The sequence below is a fragment of the Podarcis gaigeae genome, assembly GCF_964106915.1.
Source record: "Podarcis gaigeae genome assembly, chromosome: 8".
Lineage (NCBI taxonomy): Eukaryota > Metazoa > Chordata > Lepidosauria > Squamata > Lacertidae > Podarcis > Podarcis gaigeae.
Window position 1 is genome coordinate 6,190,677 of NC_139684.1, and position 18,204 is coordinate 6,208,880.

Genomic DNA, 18,204 nt, shown 5'->3' on the forward strand with positions numbered 1-18,204 from the left:
AGCTAAGTAACTACCCTTGCTGGGCTGGGACGCAGGCTCCAGTAGCCTTAACAGCCTTGGCAGGTGCACACAAGGATAGCCACACAATAATTCTCAAGCTTGCACTGAAAGGAATGAGTAGGGAGGCTGCAAATTAGCATCTTGTTGCAGGTGCTTCCCAACTGGCCTCTCGCTCAGGAGAACTGAGACGCATAGTCAGCTCTGATATGACAGGATGGCAGCTCCATCAGGTCTCCTCTCCTCTCAACTGCTGGGGCAGCCATTCTCCACCAGATGGCCTCAGTGGGAGACACAGGAAACCAGGCTTGTTCCATCTGCTTTGCTAGATGCCCAGCTCCACCAGGCACCCCCTGCTCCTGAACTTTTTTTAAAAATAAGATTGTAAACCTGTAGGTAAGGACTGTCTTGTTTGGATTGTATGCAAGCCCCTCTGGGAGTCATTTTGCCTAAAGAATGGGATTTGTTATGTTTAGTCGTGTCCGACTCTTCGTGACCCCATGGGCCAGAGCATTCTAGGCACTCCTGACTTCCACTGCCTCCCGCAGTTTGATCAAACTCATGTTGGTCACTTCGAGAACACTGTCCAACCATCTCGTCCCCTTCTCCTTGTGCCCTCCATCTTTCCCAACATCAGGGTCTTTTCCAGGGAGCCTTCTCATGAGGTGGCCAAAGTATTGGAGCCTCAGCTTCAGGATCTGTCCTTCCAGTGAGCACTCAGGGCTGATTTCCTTCAGAATGGAGAGGTTTGATCTTCTTGCAGTCCATGGGACTCTCAAGAGTCTCCTCCAGCACCATAATTCAAAGGCATCAATTCTTTGGCGGAAGAATGGAAATGCACTAAATAAATCAATGTTGGGCCTCAGCAATTCAGCTCCATGAGTGTCACAGGATTAGCCAAGGAGGCCACTGGCTGCAACCAATACCTGCACCCCCCCTTACCTGCTGGATCATCTCTGGGTGCTGCTGCATAATGTGCAGGAACCGGTCGCTCTCCTGCGTCAGGGGGGCAGCCCTCTTCTTGGTGCTGCGGGAGAGCTGCTTGAAGAGATAGGTGACAATGTGGTCCAGGCAGGAGCAGCAGCCAGTGCAAACCATGGTGTCTACAAAGACAGGAAAGAGGGGGCAGAGTGGGGTGACTCCCAATACCTCAAGGACCACCTCTCCCCATATGAACCGACCCTGACTGTGATCGTCACCTGAGGCCCTTCTTCATGTGCCGCCTCCACAGGAAGTCCAGAGGGTGGCAACATGAGAACGGGCCTTTTCAACAGTGGCTCCCCATTACTGGAACACTCTCCTCAAGGAGGCTCGCCTGGCGCCATCATTCTGTACCTTTAATTATCTGTCTAGGTGCCTATGGCTGCAGGCTTGTGATGTGTCTCAATTGCCCAGTCTCCTCCTCCTGACCCCTGTTCCACCACCACTGGCAGCTGCCTCACAAGGAGGCACCCCACCCCACAGGTCACTGGCCCCTTGGATCTTCCTTCCCACTGCTTCCTCTGCCCAAACATCCCCCGACTCCTCAGGCTCCTGCCCATCCCTGACACATCCAAGGAGACACACAGAGAACATGGATACACTCACCTAGTGCTGTGAGACCTTCCGAAATAGAAGAAAGAATATACATTATTACGTGCGGCTCCAGGCTAGCTATAAAATTCATGTGGTCCTGGGTGAGTACTTCCAGTAATGAATAATAGGACTGGCTGAGTTTAGGGTAGTCCTGCAAACAAAGAAAGGAAAGGAGAATGTGGGTATGAGAGATGTGAAGAGTCATATCCTGGCGCGTCCCAAAACTGCTACAGGGAGCAACAGCACAGTGCTTATACAACCCCACTGCAACCCTGCTGTCAGAAGCAGTGTGTTTCAAAGCATCTCTCCCATAACGGGAAATACAGCTTTTTGATTGTTGAGCTTGTGCAAAGCACTAGCCCATGTACTGTGAACCTTCAACACCAGAATTTCAAGGTGTGTGTTTGCAATGAGAGGTGGTAAGTAAGAGGAGGAATTTGTGGTTTTATTCTCCACAGCACACTTTCTCGTTCTTCAGCATCTACCGACCAACTTCCCATTTGGATCCCACGACGCCATGTTAACCCCATGGTTTTGTCTAGCAAGGGGCATTAGCCTTACTGCCCAAATCACCTGTTAGTGGCAACATGCAGGATTCAGTGCAGACCTTGTAGCACAGGTTGTCAAAAACAACATGGGGGGAAATACATAAAGGCATGAAGAAGGTGGAATCTTAACTGCAAAAGCTCTGAGAAGGAAAACATTGATAGCAGGTTGCCCATCTGTGGTGCAGACTAACTGCAAGCCAACTGTGACACTTGTGCACAGGTTGCGCAGTAAAACAAGGGGCTGTATGCGAAGCAGCGCTGAGCCAGGATCCCATCAGTGCAAGGATTATCACTAGTGCGACAGAACTTCTTCCCCTGCACACCTGCAAATCTGTTCCAGGGGCGCCTCCAACACTCAAGCAGGTTTGAGGATTGTGCGGGGAGAAGTATTGTTGTGCTAGTGATGATCCTTGCGCTTATGGGATGAGTTTGTGGAATGCTGCCCAAGGTGCCCCGAAGTGGGGGAAGGTTTGAGGGCCTGATGCAAGGCGGACAAGCTCACCAGAAGGTCACTGTGGGGGATGGAGAGCAGGAGTTTGATGAAGGTTTGCAAGGCGTTGTCAAGTGCGTCGTCCCCATACAGACGGAAGACACCGAAATTGACGTAGCTGCCGCTCAGGGCAGCTTTTAACATGGAGAAGCAGATGGAAATCCCTTTGAGCTTCAAGGCATACACTTGATCCTTTGGAACCTCCCCCAAGGTTAGGATGCGATTTCCTGCAAAAGCATTTTTTAAAAGGCTAGTTATCTCAACTCTGCTCAGTACATTTCCCCTTTAACCTCAGCCCAGAGTATATTATTCTCAGGAGGTCAACAGAGAAGTCAAAAAGCCACACTGAATGTGCAGGAGATCATTACTTCACTCTCAACATGTCGCCTTCACAAGGGCCAATACCAGAAGAAGAGTTTGGATTTGATATCCCACTTTATCACTACCCGAAGGAGTCTCAAAGCGGCTAACATTCTCCTTTCCCTTCCTCCCCCATAACAAACACTCTGTGAGGTGAGTGGGGCTGAGAGACTTCAGAGAAGTGTGACTAGCCCAAGGTCACCCAGCAGCTGCATGTGGAGGAGCAGGGAAGCGAACCCGGTTCACCAGATTACGAGTCCACCGCTCTTAACCACTACACCACACTGGCTCTCTTTATATAAATATAAATGCCAATCTTTATATTGATACAGAAAGGTGCTTTTTGATGTACTGTTTTTAAAGATTATTTTATAACACAGCATAGTTGCTGCTCGCTACAACCTTTGGTTCTACTCTAAAATAATCCAAAAATTCATGTGAATAACCTAGTATAGAATGTAATTAGAGAAGGAAAAAGTGAGACTGTCAACAGCGACCTGGGAAAAGTGCCAGAGGGCGAGGAAGTTCTGGGGGAAGAGCCATGGCCTGGCTGTTTGTCTTTTGGCAAGGTCTTTTCTCCCTCTTGCTCCAGGACTTCAGACAGCAGATCTGCTCCTTTAGAGGAGGTCTGTGACTGGAGAATGTTGCAGGCTGCCTCTTCCCCCCACTAGTTTAAGGCCAGTCATGGACTGGGGCATCCCTTGGCCATCCACTGTAACCTAGTGCAGCCCATCAAGTGACGCCCGTTCCCTTGAAAGACACCCACCATAGGTAGTTATCATTTTACTCGTCTCCCGGAAGAGCAGGATGCCATTGGGTGAGGAGACATCAAACTGCAGCCTCTGGGATCTGGAAGGAAGCAACAAAGCTGTGAGCTGGCTGAAGTCTGGGGAGAAAAAGAGCTGGAGCTCATATAGTGGCCAATGATAGGCCCATCCTCCATGAATTTAGCTATCCTTTTAAAAAGCCGCCGAAAATAAAAAGCCGTTATGGTCTCTTGTGGAATTCCACAGACAAGTATGCACTGCTCAAAGGACTACTTCTGGTTTGTCCAGATCTTCAGAGGCCCCTGCAAACAGAGGCCGGGGGTCTTCTATGCTGTTTCCAGGGAAAACTGACCTGGTTCCCGTGGTTACACTTAAGCTTCTGGTGAGTTTTATGTTGTGAACTGCCCTGTGATCTTTGGGTGAAGGGTGGTATCCGAATAAATAAATAAAATAAACAAATGTTTAAATGTTCTCCTGTGACTGTTTCTTGCATTGCTCTTTGTTACTGTCAAGTCTGCTTATTCAGATTTATTTCATAAAATGTATACAGTTTGTAAAAAAAAGAGCAAGCGGTTTATATAAAAGGTAAAACAATATTATTATTATTAATGGTAAGAAAAAATGACAAAGGTAATTTAAGATTTTCAAAAGGTTCAAACAACAATAAACCAAAAACAGATTAAAACTCACAACAGCTTTCTAAACATCTGTGAAGGCTTGTCTAAACCCCCCAATTTATTTTTTTTAGGCCAGCACCAAAAGAGTATAATGAAGGCGCCTGCTTGGTGTCAAAAGGCAGGGATTTCCAAAGTGTAGGTGCCACCACACTAAAATAGTGAGTCCTTACAAATGCGGAATAGGTATTACATGGCGCCTGTAGTGGTGCCAGTTCCACCGACTGAAGCAGCCCAGTGGGTGTATATGGAACAAGGTGATCTCGTAGAGAAGTTGATGGTGGTACCCTGGAAATTATTAACTGAAGGGCAGTGTTTATTAATTGTTTAACAGCACTTTGACACACAAATAACAACCTGTTTAACTCTCTTACCAATATTGGATTGTTAAAACCACTCAACTCCTCTCTTCCCCTTATCCCAGCAAGGCTCCTGCAGATATAAGAATGGCCCCCCTTGCATTCCTAGGCAAGTCAGCCCTGGCAGTTCCAACCCTCTTCCCCTCACCTACCTGTTGTGCACCAGCTCGGCCATCAACTTGAGCACAGGTGTGGTGCAGGCTGGGTCGTGGTACCAGAGCTCAACTGCCCGCTGCAGGATTGGCATGTAGGATGGGTAGCTGTGAGGCAGACGTTAAGGAGGCAACAATGCTTCCAGGATGACTTATTCAGGTTCTTAAAACTCAGGGTGTTATTTGGCCAGATTAGGGTGCAGATAATAAGCCTGAAAAGTGGATGAGTACTTTACTGGAGGGACACGGGTGGCGCTGTGGGTTAAACCACAGAGCCTAGGGCTTGTCGATCAGAAGGTCGGCGGTTCGAATCCCCGCGATGGGGTGAGCTCCCGTTGCTCGGTCCCTGCTCCTGCCAACCTAGCAGTTCGAAAGCACGCAGTGCAAGTAGATAAATAGGTACCACTCCGGCAGGAAGGTAAATGGCATTTTCCGTGCGCTGCTCTGGTTTGCCAGAAGCGGCTTAGTCATGCTGGCCACATGACCTGGAAGCTGTACGCCGGCTCCCTCGGTCAGTAAAGCGAGATGAGCGCCGCAACCCCAGAGTCGGCCACGACTGGACCTAATGGTCAGGGGTCCCTTTACCTTTATCTTACTGGATCCCTTTGGCTGAGATCCTAGTGGGATCCCACTGCCACCACTATGTCTGCACCTTATTTGTGGGTTCTCTTCCCTGGCCACAGTCATGCAGCCTCTCCAGATGTCAAGACAAGAGAAATTCTACAGGTGGCAGTCTGTGGCCCGCAAGCCCTGCTTCTTGATCAGGGAAGCAGCTGAGAGCCCATCACCTGAGCTGCAGTATCATCAGAAGGGTTGAAGGCAACACAAGGCAGTTTTCAGCAGTGGCAGGAAGAAGTAAATGGACATACATAAGGATTAAGGATACATCCACTCGAAGAGCATCATAAAGCTGGTCTTGGCGTTGAAGGCAAAGGCAATCCCCCTTAAATCTCTCACCAGGCCAACCAACGTCCTCTGTGTGAAGGGAGAGGTGTGGGTTAGGGGGAAGAAGCGGTTCCCTCATTGCGAGAAGCAAAGCTACAGGGAACCAGGCAGAGGGCCTTCTCGGTAGTGGCGCCCGCCCTGTGGAACGCCCTCCCACGAGATGTCAAAGCGATAAACAACTACCTGACATTCAGAAGACTTCTTAAGGCAGCCCTGTTCAGGGAAGTTTTTAATGTGTGATATTTTATTGTATTTTTGGTTTCCATGGAAGCCACCCAGAGTGGCTGGGGAGGCCCAGCCAGATGGGCGGGGTATAAATAATAAATTATTATTATTATTATTATTATTATTATTATTATTATTATTATTACTACTGTAGAAATGGATACAGTATGATCACACCTTGTGCAGGGATTACGTTCTGAGGATGGTTCGTACATGCAAAACCATGTGCACTAAAACCACTCCTTGGAACCACCCCTGCACAAGTATCATTGCCTTGCAGACCAAGGCCAAACAGGCCTTGCCCCCAAAGCAAGGTGGAAAGCTTTTAAAAATCCACCTAGCTTACCAGGCAAGGGCTCTGGGATGCTCTTGCAGGTCATCCGAGTTCCCCGAGAGTATCCCAGACCCCACGTGCTGAGCAGGACTTGCCCATTCAGCAAGTTCCTTCCGTGGCAGGAAAACTCGGTGCAAAAGGAGCTTTTAAACTCTCTGTCTTGTGTGCATTTAAACTGTGCAATTTCAACTAGCCCATTTTCAACCACGCAAGGTTGAAATTGTGAGTCAATTGCACGTAAGATGAGATCGTGCTGTACTCCCTGAGCAACAGCATCGGAACACAGTTCAGCTCATTGCTCATCTTCCCCCCTTAGTGGGAAGACATGGAGCACACTGCGTGCATCTCACTGGTGGAAAGTTCCCTGGAGAGTCGCCAGACACCGACATCTACAGGCCCATTGTCTCATTTGATACCACTCAAAGAAGAACAGTGGGACTTACTATGAATGTTCCTTGTGGTGGACGGAGGGTATCCAGAAGGAATTCTTCCTGCCCTCTCACTCACTCTCAAGGCAGGGCTTGTGCCCAAAAGGCAAGCAAACTGAAGCATCCATCAGGAGGAGCCTTGGCACAACACCACTGAGACCAAGCAAATGTCTGAATAATTAGCATTAAACTAAACCCCTCAAGATTAGGGAAGGAAGGAGAGGGATACAACAGCCTCTAAGAAGAACAGATCAGGGATACAATAGCAGAGATTATCCAAATTATAGAAGCCCTAAGAGCCACAACTGGCTTATGCCAGCAGCAGCAAAACAGCCAGGAACTAATATAGCCCCAACTCTCCTGGATGTTAAGCCTAGGTGGGTTCTCAGTCACTCAGTGGGGATGGGGCAGGCTTCTCTCTGCTGGCTAGAGATGAGGAACAACCTGCTTCCTCTGGAGCAAAGAGTACAGGCCGCTGTGGAGTAGAGTTAGGCAGCCAGCTCATCTCCTCCATGATGCAACCTCTTCCTTCTTACCAGGACCTCCCAAAGTCTCTGGTCAGGAGACGGAATGATGGGAAAGATGGGGAACCTATTTCTTTGACACGCTTTGTTGGGAACCTCAAATGAACGGTGTACTTTGCCATTCACCAGGCGACTTTGGAAATGCCAAAATGCTTCTGAATCACTTTGCGCACAGAAGGATTCAGACCCTGGTGTCCAAGTCTTGGTGACTTAGCCAGGCAGCCTTGATGATGTTGTATCACAGCAACTGAACCCTGGTCTCTGCGTTCGTCCCAGGAGAAGGGTAAGCTTTGCGAAGACAATACAGGCAATAGTCTGAAAGTGGGCTCAGAGCTGACAATATAGATTCCCAAAAAGTCTAGAGTGCCTCAGCTGCATTGGAACATGCAGGTATGCTTTACTATCAGAGGGGGTAAATCTGGTGGTTGCCTGGGCTCCTGTGATGGAACAGGACACTGCACAACATGAAAAGGTGCTCAAGATGCACAATTGCCTTCTAAGTCAACGTTTTCCTTTTTTTTTTTTTTTTAAAAAAAAGATATTTATTAAAATTTCAAGAATTACAAAAAGGAAAAATGAACATACCACGTTAAACAAAAACCAAGCAACACACCACAATATATTAAAAGGGGGGGGGGGAACAGAAAAATAAAACCCATTAAACAAGAAAAAAATTAGAGGGGGAAAAAGCATCAAATCTCCTTTCTGTTCTTTCATTAGCTTATTTCCTTGACCTCCTCACACCTCCCTTTTTTGTGTTCTAGGTCGATTGTCTATTTCAGCAAATCCTTTCCCTATTTTAAAATTTTTGTCCTGCAAATTGTCTTAATATAATATAATTTTACTTTTCCTCCTTTCATCAATTAACAGTCAGTTATTCCCAAATCCTTTATATCCTTCCTGCTAAAATCATATAATATTATTCCAACATCCTTCTAACACTAAGTCAATGTTTTCCCGGGCAAGAAAAATACCGGGCGTATACATCAAGAGGTGAACAAGACACATATCTCAGTTAGTTACTCTATTTGTTTTCAGTATTTAAAATGCCATTTGTTTTGTTATTTGTTTTCCATTACTGAATTAGAGCAAGTGCATTTGACTTCGTTAATCTCACATTTTTGTTCCCGTTTCTTTCGGTAGCAAACCTAGCTAGTCTTTTGCTGTCTAATTGCAGGGCTTTCCATCCAAATGACATAAAAATGAGAAACATCCTACAACTCTTTAACGGTATCAGACTTGCCACTGGCAGAATCCGAGACCAAGGAGAAGAGTTGGTGGAAGAAGATTGGAAGAAATTTAAAGTTTATCTACAGAAACATTGTAAAATTAAGGAATGTTAGAAGGGTGTTGGAATGAAGTAATGTAGTTTTAGCAGAAATGATATAAAGGATTAAGTAAAAATGGATTGTTAATTGGTGAAAGAACAGAATGTAAAATTATAGTATATTAAGATAAATCATCCGGATAGAAATAAAGATGGAAAGGATTTGCTGAAATATCTAACTGAATTAGAATACAAAAAAGGGAGGTGTGAGGTGGTCAAGGAAATAAGCAAAGGAAAGAAAGTTATGTAAAGGAGTGATTTGTTTTTCTTTTCTTTAATTATCTGCATCTTTTTTTCTGTCCCCCCCCCTTTGTTTTTGTATTGTTCTGTATTTTTATTTTTATTTTTCTGTTTAAATATGTTCTTTATTTTTTCTTTTTGTAACCTTTAAAATCTCAATAAAAATCTATTGGGGGGGAAAAAACCAGTATCAGACTTGCCAAATTTCAAATGGAGAGGACAAACGGAGAGGATTTTATAGGCAACTTTAAAAGGTGCAGACAGTGTCTGACTGCTCTCTTTTCCCGCTCCCTGCAAACAGTACAAGCTGTTCCAGACAGTTTCAATTTTTTATCCCAAAAGATACAAATGGCTTTTCCCCATTTAAAACTCATTCTTTTGAATTACCATTTGTTTTTATACTTAAAAGCAAATGGGGTTTGTTCACTTTGTGTTTTTTTAAAAAAAATCATTTAAAAAAGCAAACATACACCCCTATTGTATACCCCAAACATTTCTGAGAATCTGGAATTGTTTTGTACTGTGGCTATCAAGCAGATATTGCATTGCCAGGGAAGCTAGGGTGTATTTTTCTGAAGACCCGGACACTGGTGACATTAACTGGTGCCTTCCTTTTGCTGGAGTCAATGTATGGCCAAAACTGTTGCTAGGATAATCCCCTTCTTCCGCGTTTCCCTTTCCCGCAGGAGGGAAGGTGTGAATTGTCAAGGGCACATTTGGTGGGCTGCGATTCTGGTTTGTTCTAGGAGCGATGGTGTCATCTGACATCAACGCTATGCCCCGATTCTGCAATCCTCTAGACCCCAGATGGGCAGGGTACAAATAAAATAAGAGTAAGAATAATGTCTCAATTAGCCTGTCATTGAGGGCTTCTTCCCCGAATAGTTTGAAACTCTGATCAGGAACCACAGAAAGGTTTGCTTTAGAGGTTGTTTCCATGATTCAGTGTTTAGGCCATAAATTCATTCTAAGCACAACACCATCTTGTCGTAGGATGAGAAGAAAAGAAAAAAAAGATGCATACAGGCTAGCATCTGCTGCCTGTGACAGTTTTAACAGTCCTGTGAAATGATCAGGGCCAGGTAAGAGAAAAATCCAGGGACAGCCCCCCTCTGCCAACTGGGGTATAAATGGGTGGAAAATAAATAAATAAATATCCATGATGAGAGTCCACTTGCTGAGTGGTTCATAGAATCATAGAGTTGGAAGAGACCACAAGGGCCATCGAGTCCAACCCCCTGCCAAGCAGGAAACACCATCAGAGCACTCCTGACATATGGTTGTCAAGCCTCTGCTTCAAGACCTCCAAAGAAGGAGACTCCACCACACGCCTTGGCAGCAAATTCCACTGTCAAACAGCTCTTACTGTCAGGAAGTTCTTCCTAATGTTTAGGTGGAATCTTCTTTCTTGTAGTTTGGAACCATTGCTCCGTGTCCGCTTCTCTGGAGCAGCAGAAAACAACCTTTCTCCCTCCTCTATGTGACATCCTTTTATATATTTGAACATGGCTATCATATCACCCCTTAACCTCCTCTTCTCCAGGCTAAACATGCCCAGCTCCCTTAGTTGGTTGTCTGCCCGCCTCCCGCTGAATGAAATTAAGGACTGGTCATTGCTCTTTTCAGGCCAGGATTGCATGAGGAGCCTGATGGCTTTACAGTTCAGGTGGCAGGTAGCATCCTGAAATCCCAATGAGGTCTGTATGCAGTGAGAAAAAAATTAAGTGGCCAAATACAGACAGCCACTTAACTAAGCACTGCAGAAGGAGGAAGGGGAGGAAAAAAATTACTGGTAGCCAAAAGGGAACGAGGAAGTTCAGGGAGGCAGAAGAGCTGTGACAAACGTCTAGCCCAGGGGTAGGCAACCTAAGGCCCGGGGTCCGGATGCAGCCCAATCGCCTTCTCAATCCGGCCTGTGGACGGTCCGGGAAACAGCGTGTTTTTACATGAGTAGAATGTGTCCTTTTATTTAAAATGCATCTCTGGGTTATTTGTGGAGCGTATGAATTTGTCCCCCCCCCCCCCCCGCAAAATATAGTTCAGCCCCCCACATGGTCTAAGGGACGGTGGACCGGCCCACGGCTGAAAAAGGTGTCTAGCCTCAACAGCAGACAGGACCAGGAATTTGAGGGGGGGGGGTGTTGAGGGTGAGCCTCCTCCTAATGGCCTGATGCAGTATGCTTGATTTGTAAAACACCTGCCTTGAGCCCAAGTCAAAGGATACCATCCTCCATTGACAGGTAATCCCTGCTTCAGATTCTGAAGGAGGGTGGCCATCACTAGAGACTGTATGTGGAAGAGCCCAACACAAGTTGAGAGAGAGCCTCCAAGCCAGGTTTTGCCAACCAGGCGCCCCCTAGAAGTTTGGGACTCCAGTTTGCATCAGTCCCAGTGAGCAGGGCCATTGGCTGATAGGTTAAGCTGAAGTCCAGAAAGTTTTGCCAAGCAGGAGAAAGAAGCTCTCTGTGGCTTCAAGGCTTGTGCAAGGAGGTGGCTGAAGATTGGAGGAGCGAGAGCTTACCTTTGCCTCCTGCTCATTGAAGGTGTTGGTGCTGAACATCTGCGCCACTGTCTCAAAGGCAGCTGTGAGGGGCAGCATAAACTGCTCATACTGATCCTCGTCCTCCCCTGGAAGAGAGGCATGAAGGACTGTTATCTTCTACAGCCCTGTGCACAGCAACACACGCCACAAATCTGGGCTCGCCGTCAGCAGAAGTATCTCTCTTCAATTGGCCTGTCTAGCGAACTTTGGGGTGCTAATGTGTACAAGATAAAGATCAACATTCAGGTCCCCCCCCCCGGCAGCCTAGCAGATTTGTTTGCTTTACAGGAAGTTAGCTTATTAACTGCCCCCACCAATAATTAAATTAGTTAAGACTAGAAGAGTCTAGTGGTCCCGTAAGAACAGAGTGCAGTACCTAGGTCCACCATGAGGAGGCGCCCAAGTGCAGTGTAGAAAGTTGTCCGACATCTCATATCACTCAGGTTGGACTGATTGTTAATACCCAAGAACGAAAAGTGCTCACTCTGTTGAAGAACAAAAATTAGGTTATTGAGGAGCAGCTGGTCAGGGGGTGAAGGGGCAGGTTTTGTGCCTGGCTTGTGCCCACACTGGCCAGTCAAGAGCACACTGTCTTCCTCGCCCTGCTTTCGGCAGTTGGGGCAGCTTGACTAGAATTTGGTCATCAATCCCAGCTTAAAAGTGCGTGTAACTCCACTAGATTGCTTACAATGCACAGGATTTTCCACTTACTCAAGTGTCATGATTTAGGCGTGGTTTTGAAATTCAATTTGAATGGTCAACAGAAGTGTGAATAACAGGAAATCATAGCAAAACACCCTCTTTTTAGTATTTACTTGCGCAATTTGTAGCACTTTAGCTAGCATTTGAAATGCTATCACCAATACTAGCCAGCCATAGAAAGGCCTGGGCCTGTGTATACAAGGCAGAGCTGCCATGAGCTTGTGGGGCACAGCGGTCAAATGTGGATGACTCAAGTCAAATGCCCAAGCATTGTAAAGGTATCAGGCGAAGCAACTTTGAACCGGTCTGTATCCTGAAAATTAACAACCGCAAAAAGCTATGCAAACCCTTACCCAAAAGAACTAGAACTCTGCCTAGAAAACAGACCTCTTTAGCACCTTCCAGAGGTCATTAGCCATACACTCTAATGGGGAAGAAAAAGGCAAGGATCCCGACACGCTTCTCTTCACAACGGCTGGGGGCATGCATTTATTTAAATAGTTTAATCCCAGGCTCAAAGCAACTCTCATATAATCCAGAAAAAAACCATTTTGCATACTCTCTACACCAGGGGCAGGCAACCTAAGGACCGTGGGCCAGATGTGGCCCAATCGCCTTCTCAGTCCGGCCGTTGGACAGTGTGTTTTTACATGAGTAGAATGTGTCCTTTTATTATAAATACATATCTGGGTTATTTGTGGGGCCTGCCTGGTGTTTTACATGAGTAGAATGTGTGCTTTTACTTAAAATGCATCTCTGGGTTATTTGTGGGGCATAGGAATTTGTTCATCCCCCCCCCCAATAGTCCGCCCCCCCCCCATGGTCTGAGGGACGGTGGACTGGCCCACGGCTGAAAAAGGTTGCTGACCCCCGCTCTACACAGCAACTGGTCTCTCTCTTCCTTCTGCTCGTATTTCGGATGCTTTGATATCTCAGATCCAGGGTTGTGGATGTGTGTGCAAAGGAGATGACAGACTATAAACTCATGGAGAGGAAGCCAAGGGACCTGCCTAATTACCTGAGGATGCAATAGTTATTTCCAGGCAAGCAGAAAGACAAGGCTTTTATAAACTGAAAGGGTTCTCTCTCTTTTTCAGGTTGTCATTATCCTACAAGGGACTAACAGAAGGGCAGGTCTGCAGGCTGGATTTGAGGGTCCAAAACAGTCACAGCAGACACCCCAGAGCTCCGTTGCCATGTGGATTTGGGGACAAGTAGGAAGGACAATGGGTTCTGCCCAAGAAGAAAACAGCAGGCTTCTAGCAATCTTGAAGGGCAGCCGTGTTTTCCAGCCTCTAGATCTGTGGTTCCGAAAGTGGGTGGTACGGCTCCTTCCGGAGTGTGGGGGGTGACCTGGGGGGTGCTAAGAGGCAGGAGGGCAGCAGAGGGGCACCGGAGGTATAAATGAGTGATAGGCTTTGGAAACCTGGCATCACCTGATCGAGTTCACCAATTTTGTTTAATTAATTGAACTAAACAGTTTTTATTGTCTTTTGGATAAATGTACAATTAATGGGACGCAGGTGGCGCTGTGGGTTAAAGCCTCAGCGCATAGGACTTGCAGATCGAAAGGTCGGCGGTTCGAATCCCTGCGGCGGGGTGCGCTCCCGCTGCTCGGTCCCAGCGCCTGCCAACCTAGCAGTTCGAAAGCACCTCCGGGTGCAAGTAGATAAATAGGGACCGCTTACCAGCGGGAAGGTAAACGGCGTTTCCGTGTGCGGCTCTGGCTCGCCAGATGCAGCTTTGTCACGCTGGCCACGTGACCCGGAAGTGTCTCCGGACAGCGCTGGCCCCTGGCCTCTTGAGTGAGATGGGCGCACAACCCCAGAGTCTGTCAAGACTGGCCTGTACGGGCAGGGGTACCTTTACCTTTACCTTACAATTAATGGTTACTGTTTTGAATTTTACTGTGCTATTATCTGTCTTACTGGGCTGGGCAAACCACTATTCTGTATGTTTTTTATAGGGTGGGGGCACTGCGGGTAAGCTCATGGAACCAAAGGGGTGGGACCTCAAAAATGTTTGGGAGCCACTGATCTAGAATAACTCATTTGTGGCATATCTACAAAGACTACTGAGGAACTGAGCCTAGAATGCTGGGGATGTTGCATGGGAATTGGAGGGGGCCGCAAAGATGCTGCTAGTACTGCTGCCCTCAATTCCTCAAGTTACAGTCTCTCTCCATCTCTGTCTGTCTCTCAGATTGTCAGCATAGAGGCCTCCCATGATGATTCATGCATGGATGTAGAATTTTGCCATCTAGAAGCACGGCATGAAAAGCCACCACAGGGGGGCAGTGCAGCACAAGCAACAACCCTTGAGAGAAGACATGAGAGCTGCCATGTATTCAGCAGAGACCTTGGGAACAGAAGCTACCTGGGCCAGGAGGACTTCATCCTAAGAAACAATCAAGGACACCTTTCACCATGCAAATTCACTCAACCTCAGTGAAGCACCAGAGATGGCTGAAAGCTTACCGTGTGATTGTTCAGCATGAACTGCACAGCGCTGAGTTTCACCAGTTTCCTAACGCTGCTGTAGGTAGAAGTCATGTTAAGGAAACAGCACCAGTCAAAAACTGGTTAGAAAGCCCTGGAAGGATGAAGAGATGGTTCCTGGGACTGCCAACAAGGTGCAAACCCGGGAAGATGGGTTCCTCAAACTGGTACTCTCCAGATTGTTCTGACTACAACTTCCATCAGCCCCAGCCAGCGTGACTGATCGAGTTAGGCCCTTAATGTCAAAGATGCCTATTGCAATATCTGCAGTTGCGTGTACTCATGCATTCACACACTCCATTGCTGACCCATAGGTCAGGCTGGCTAGTGACCCTAAGAACTTGAGAAATGCCTGCTGGCTCAGGCAAATGGTCCATCCAGTCCAGCATTCTGCTGTGTTTCCAGTAATGGATTTTCAGAAACACTGCTGCCTCCAGCTGTGGGGGCAGAACATAGCCACCATGGGATTTTTCACCTTCCTTCTGCTGTGTGCAAGTTACCTGCTCTGCAAGTACATTCATGTGGTAGATCTGCTCCCTAGTTATGGTCAGGACTTACAGAGATTAATCCACATTGGGCTGGGAGTTGAAAAGGCAACTTCCGGGTCCTCTTCCAGCCCATAATTATTAATTACTGTATTTTTTGCTCTGTAAGATGCACTTTTCCCTTCCTAAAAAGTAAGGGGGAATGTGTGTGCGTCTTCTGGAGCGAATGCAGGCAGGAGGCTCTGCTCAGCACTCCCTTTAAAGAGCGCTCAGAGATTGTGTGTGGCCCATCACTGCCCTTCTTCCTCCTCGGGGAAAAGCCCCCAAGAGCCACACACATGCTCCGCGCACTCTTTAAAGGGAGCGCAGCTCTTGGGGGAGCCTTCTGCCGTAGCCGCGCGCAGCCTCTTCTGGGCAGAGGGAGCCTTCATGCGGCTATCCCAGAAGCCAGGACAGCAAGAGGCTATCCCAGAAGCCAGATCCCTCCTGTTCCCTGCCCAACTAAGCTAAGCTTCTTCCCCAATTTATCTGCACTTTACAAATACAAAGCGAGTTAAGAAAATGAATTTAACCTATTCTAGTGCAAAACCCTAGTACTTAGCTGGAATCAATCACCTAGGGGGTAGGGGCCATTTTTTTTTCTGGGCAAAATGAGAAATGAGATGATGATTTTGAGGCAGACCAAGTTATCAAGTGCCAGGCTGGAAATGGGACAGTGAGCCCTGAAGGACATCAAAGCAAGGAAGCCTGGCTTTGCCTGACAGCTGCATGCAACTGTGATGATGTGTGAATTTGGTGCCCAAACCCAAGGAAGAGGTCTGCTGAAAAGGATATCCAATGGAGAGGTCGTTGAGAAGCTGTAGTGTCTTGGAGGTGATCGGCTCACACCGCCCCCAGTACTTCAGGTTGGTGATGCTAGAAGGGGAGGGGGAAAAAATGCACTCAGATTCAAGACTGCCCCTCCTTTCTCTCACCCATCTCCATCCTCCCCTAAAGCCACAGACAACGACACAAGCCAGAAAATACCAGCGTAAAGTCACAGTACTTACATTTGGTTGACTAGAAAATTATCCTTCAGATAATCTTCACTACTTGGATCCCAAAGCTACACTGGCCCAAACTCAGGGCCCGTGGAATGCTGTGGCACTGTTGGGCCGATTTCTGCAGCAAGGGCAAGAGAATCCTGCGGCAGTGACAACACGCCCCTCTGCCGTGAGGCGACCTGCCCCTTCCACCACCGGCTGCAGAATTCCAGAAGCCCTTGTGAAGAGTCTCACCCAGCAGCCACAGGCCTCAAGGTGAGCAGCCAAGGGCTGATTCGGCCTGGGGGCCAGGGAGGGAAGTGCTTGACCCCCTTGGCTCCTCAGGAGCTCGACTGGCTCACCCCAGGCCACACTTGCAAGAAGGGAGCCTTCAAGAAGGGAGCAATGCTACCAGGGGGTGGGCAAGGGCAGAACAGTCCTGCCTTGGAAGGTGACTGGCGTGCAAAACAGAGCATGCCTTTTCACTCCTGCCTAGGCAGGTGAGTTCCTCTCCAGGTAAAACTGCTGCTGGGAGGGGAAATCTCATGTGGGGGAAGGCACAGAGGAGGAGGACAGGTGCATCTCTGGAGCAGCCCATCAGCCAAACTCAGGGCCAAGGTTCAGCCTGTAGCCAGGAGGTGTTCCTTTTCTACTCTCTGAGCATCCCCCAGCAGAGGCTCAAGGGCTTCAGAGATGTATGATGGACAAGCACAACTGGCAAGGAGTCAGAACACTTACATTTTCCCTATGAAGACACTCAGGACCATGGTCTCATCATTCAGCCCAAGGACCTCCGAGAGCCGCCGATATAGCTAGAAGCGGAAAACAAAGCCAAGCTTAGAGGCCTCCATAGAAATTGTTATTCTTCCTTTAAGACCAAAGGTGCCTGGAGGAAAGAGAAGCCTAGCAGGTCAGGAAAAAGAAACCACAACACTCAATGGCTGTTTAGTGTGGCACCTGCCTCCTAGAATCATTTAAGAATACAAGAAGAGCCAATGGCCTATCTAGTCCAGCATCCTGTTCTCACTATAGCTATGCAGGATTTGAGCACAAGAACTACTTTCCCCTCCAGTGCTTTCCAGCAACTGGTATTCCAGCGTTTTGGCCTAACCGTGGAGGCAGAGCATAGTTATTGTGGCTAGTAGCCATCAATAGCTATATTGAGCTCAGGCTTTCTTTCCTGCTGCTTGTGGGGTAGCTCTTTTGGGCTTCACAGCCGTGCTGCCCTCTGTCTAGCCCAGACCCCACCCCGGTATTCCCCATTTGGAGGAAGCATTCACTTGGAACTCCTCCAAGCACCCTGCACCTCTCGATTTGGGTACGAAGAAGCTGCAAGATGAAAACATTTGACTTCTGCTTTGGCCGCTAGCCTTAACCGTGGCCGACTTCCAACAGCCAGCAACTCACAAAAAAGCAGTCGCAGGTGGAGCCTTTCATTATGGCATGAGAGCAGGTAGGTCCGAAAACATAAAAGCCACTAGGAGGCCGAGGAGGCATTTACCTTGGAAGACTTCTGCACCTGGTCTCCGATGTAGATCTTCCGGAACTGCTCAAAGAAGCTCAGCATGGCAAGCTCAAGCTTCTCATTGCCGGCCTGAGCCAGGCGCGAGTCGGTTAGGTTCATGAGCTGAAGAACCCTAGAGAGGCAACAAGTGAGGGGGTGGGCACTGAAGGTCATGCAACATCACAGAGGCTCAGTACTTAGCCAGCAAGTTTGAGATTGCCCCTGCCATGAGGAAATCCCAATGTTTGTTATCCCAATGTTAGAATCATAGAATCATAGAGTCATAGAGTTGGAAGAGACCACAAGGGCCATCGAGTCCAACCCCCTGCCAAGCAGGAAACACCATCAGAGCACTCCTGACATATGGTTGTCAACCCTCTGCTTAAAGACCTCCAAAGAAGGAGACTCCACCACACTCCTTGGCAGCAAATTCCACTGTCGAACAGCTCTTACTGTCAGGAAGTTCTTCCTAATGTTTAGGTGGAATCTTCTTTCTTGTAGTTTGG

The 18,204-nt window shown here is 47.7% G+C and overlaps 1 protein-coding gene across 1 annotated transcript in view; it reads right to left on the minus strand.

Annotated features, from left to right (window-relative positions):
- The window catches only part of XPO7 (exportin 7), a 58,502-nt gene that overhangs the window by 3,796 nt on the left and 36,502 nt on the right, over positions 1 to 18,204 (minus strand). Inside the window, exons 14-25 of the mRNA XM_083753191.1 lie at positions 17,696 to 17,831; positions 16,933 to 17,006; positions 16,007 to 16,087; positions 14,667 to 14,730; positions 11,864 to 11,972; positions 11,467 to 11,573; positions 5,809 to 5,897; positions 4,923 to 5,030; positions 3,737 to 3,819; positions 2,623 to 2,837; positions 1,585 to 1,723; positions 940 to 1,100 (exon numbers count right to left, since the gene is read on the minus strand). Of these exons, the coding sequence (XP_083609317.1) occupies positions 940 to 1,100; positions 1,585 to 1,723; positions 2,623 to 2,837; positions 3,737 to 3,819; positions 4,923 to 5,030; positions 5,809 to 5,897; positions 11,467 to 11,573; positions 11,864 to 11,972; positions 14,667 to 14,730; positions 16,007 to 16,087; positions 16,933 to 17,006; positions 17,696 to 17,831 (1,366 nt within the window). The remainder of the gene's footprint in view (positions 1 to 939; positions 1,101 to 1,584; positions 1,724 to 2,622; positions 2,838 to 3,736; positions 3,820 to 4,922; positions 5,031 to 5,808; positions 5,898 to 11,466; positions 11,574 to 11,863; positions 11,973 to 14,666; positions 14,731 to 16,006; positions 16,088 to 16,932; positions 17,007 to 17,695; positions 17,832 to 18,204) is intronic.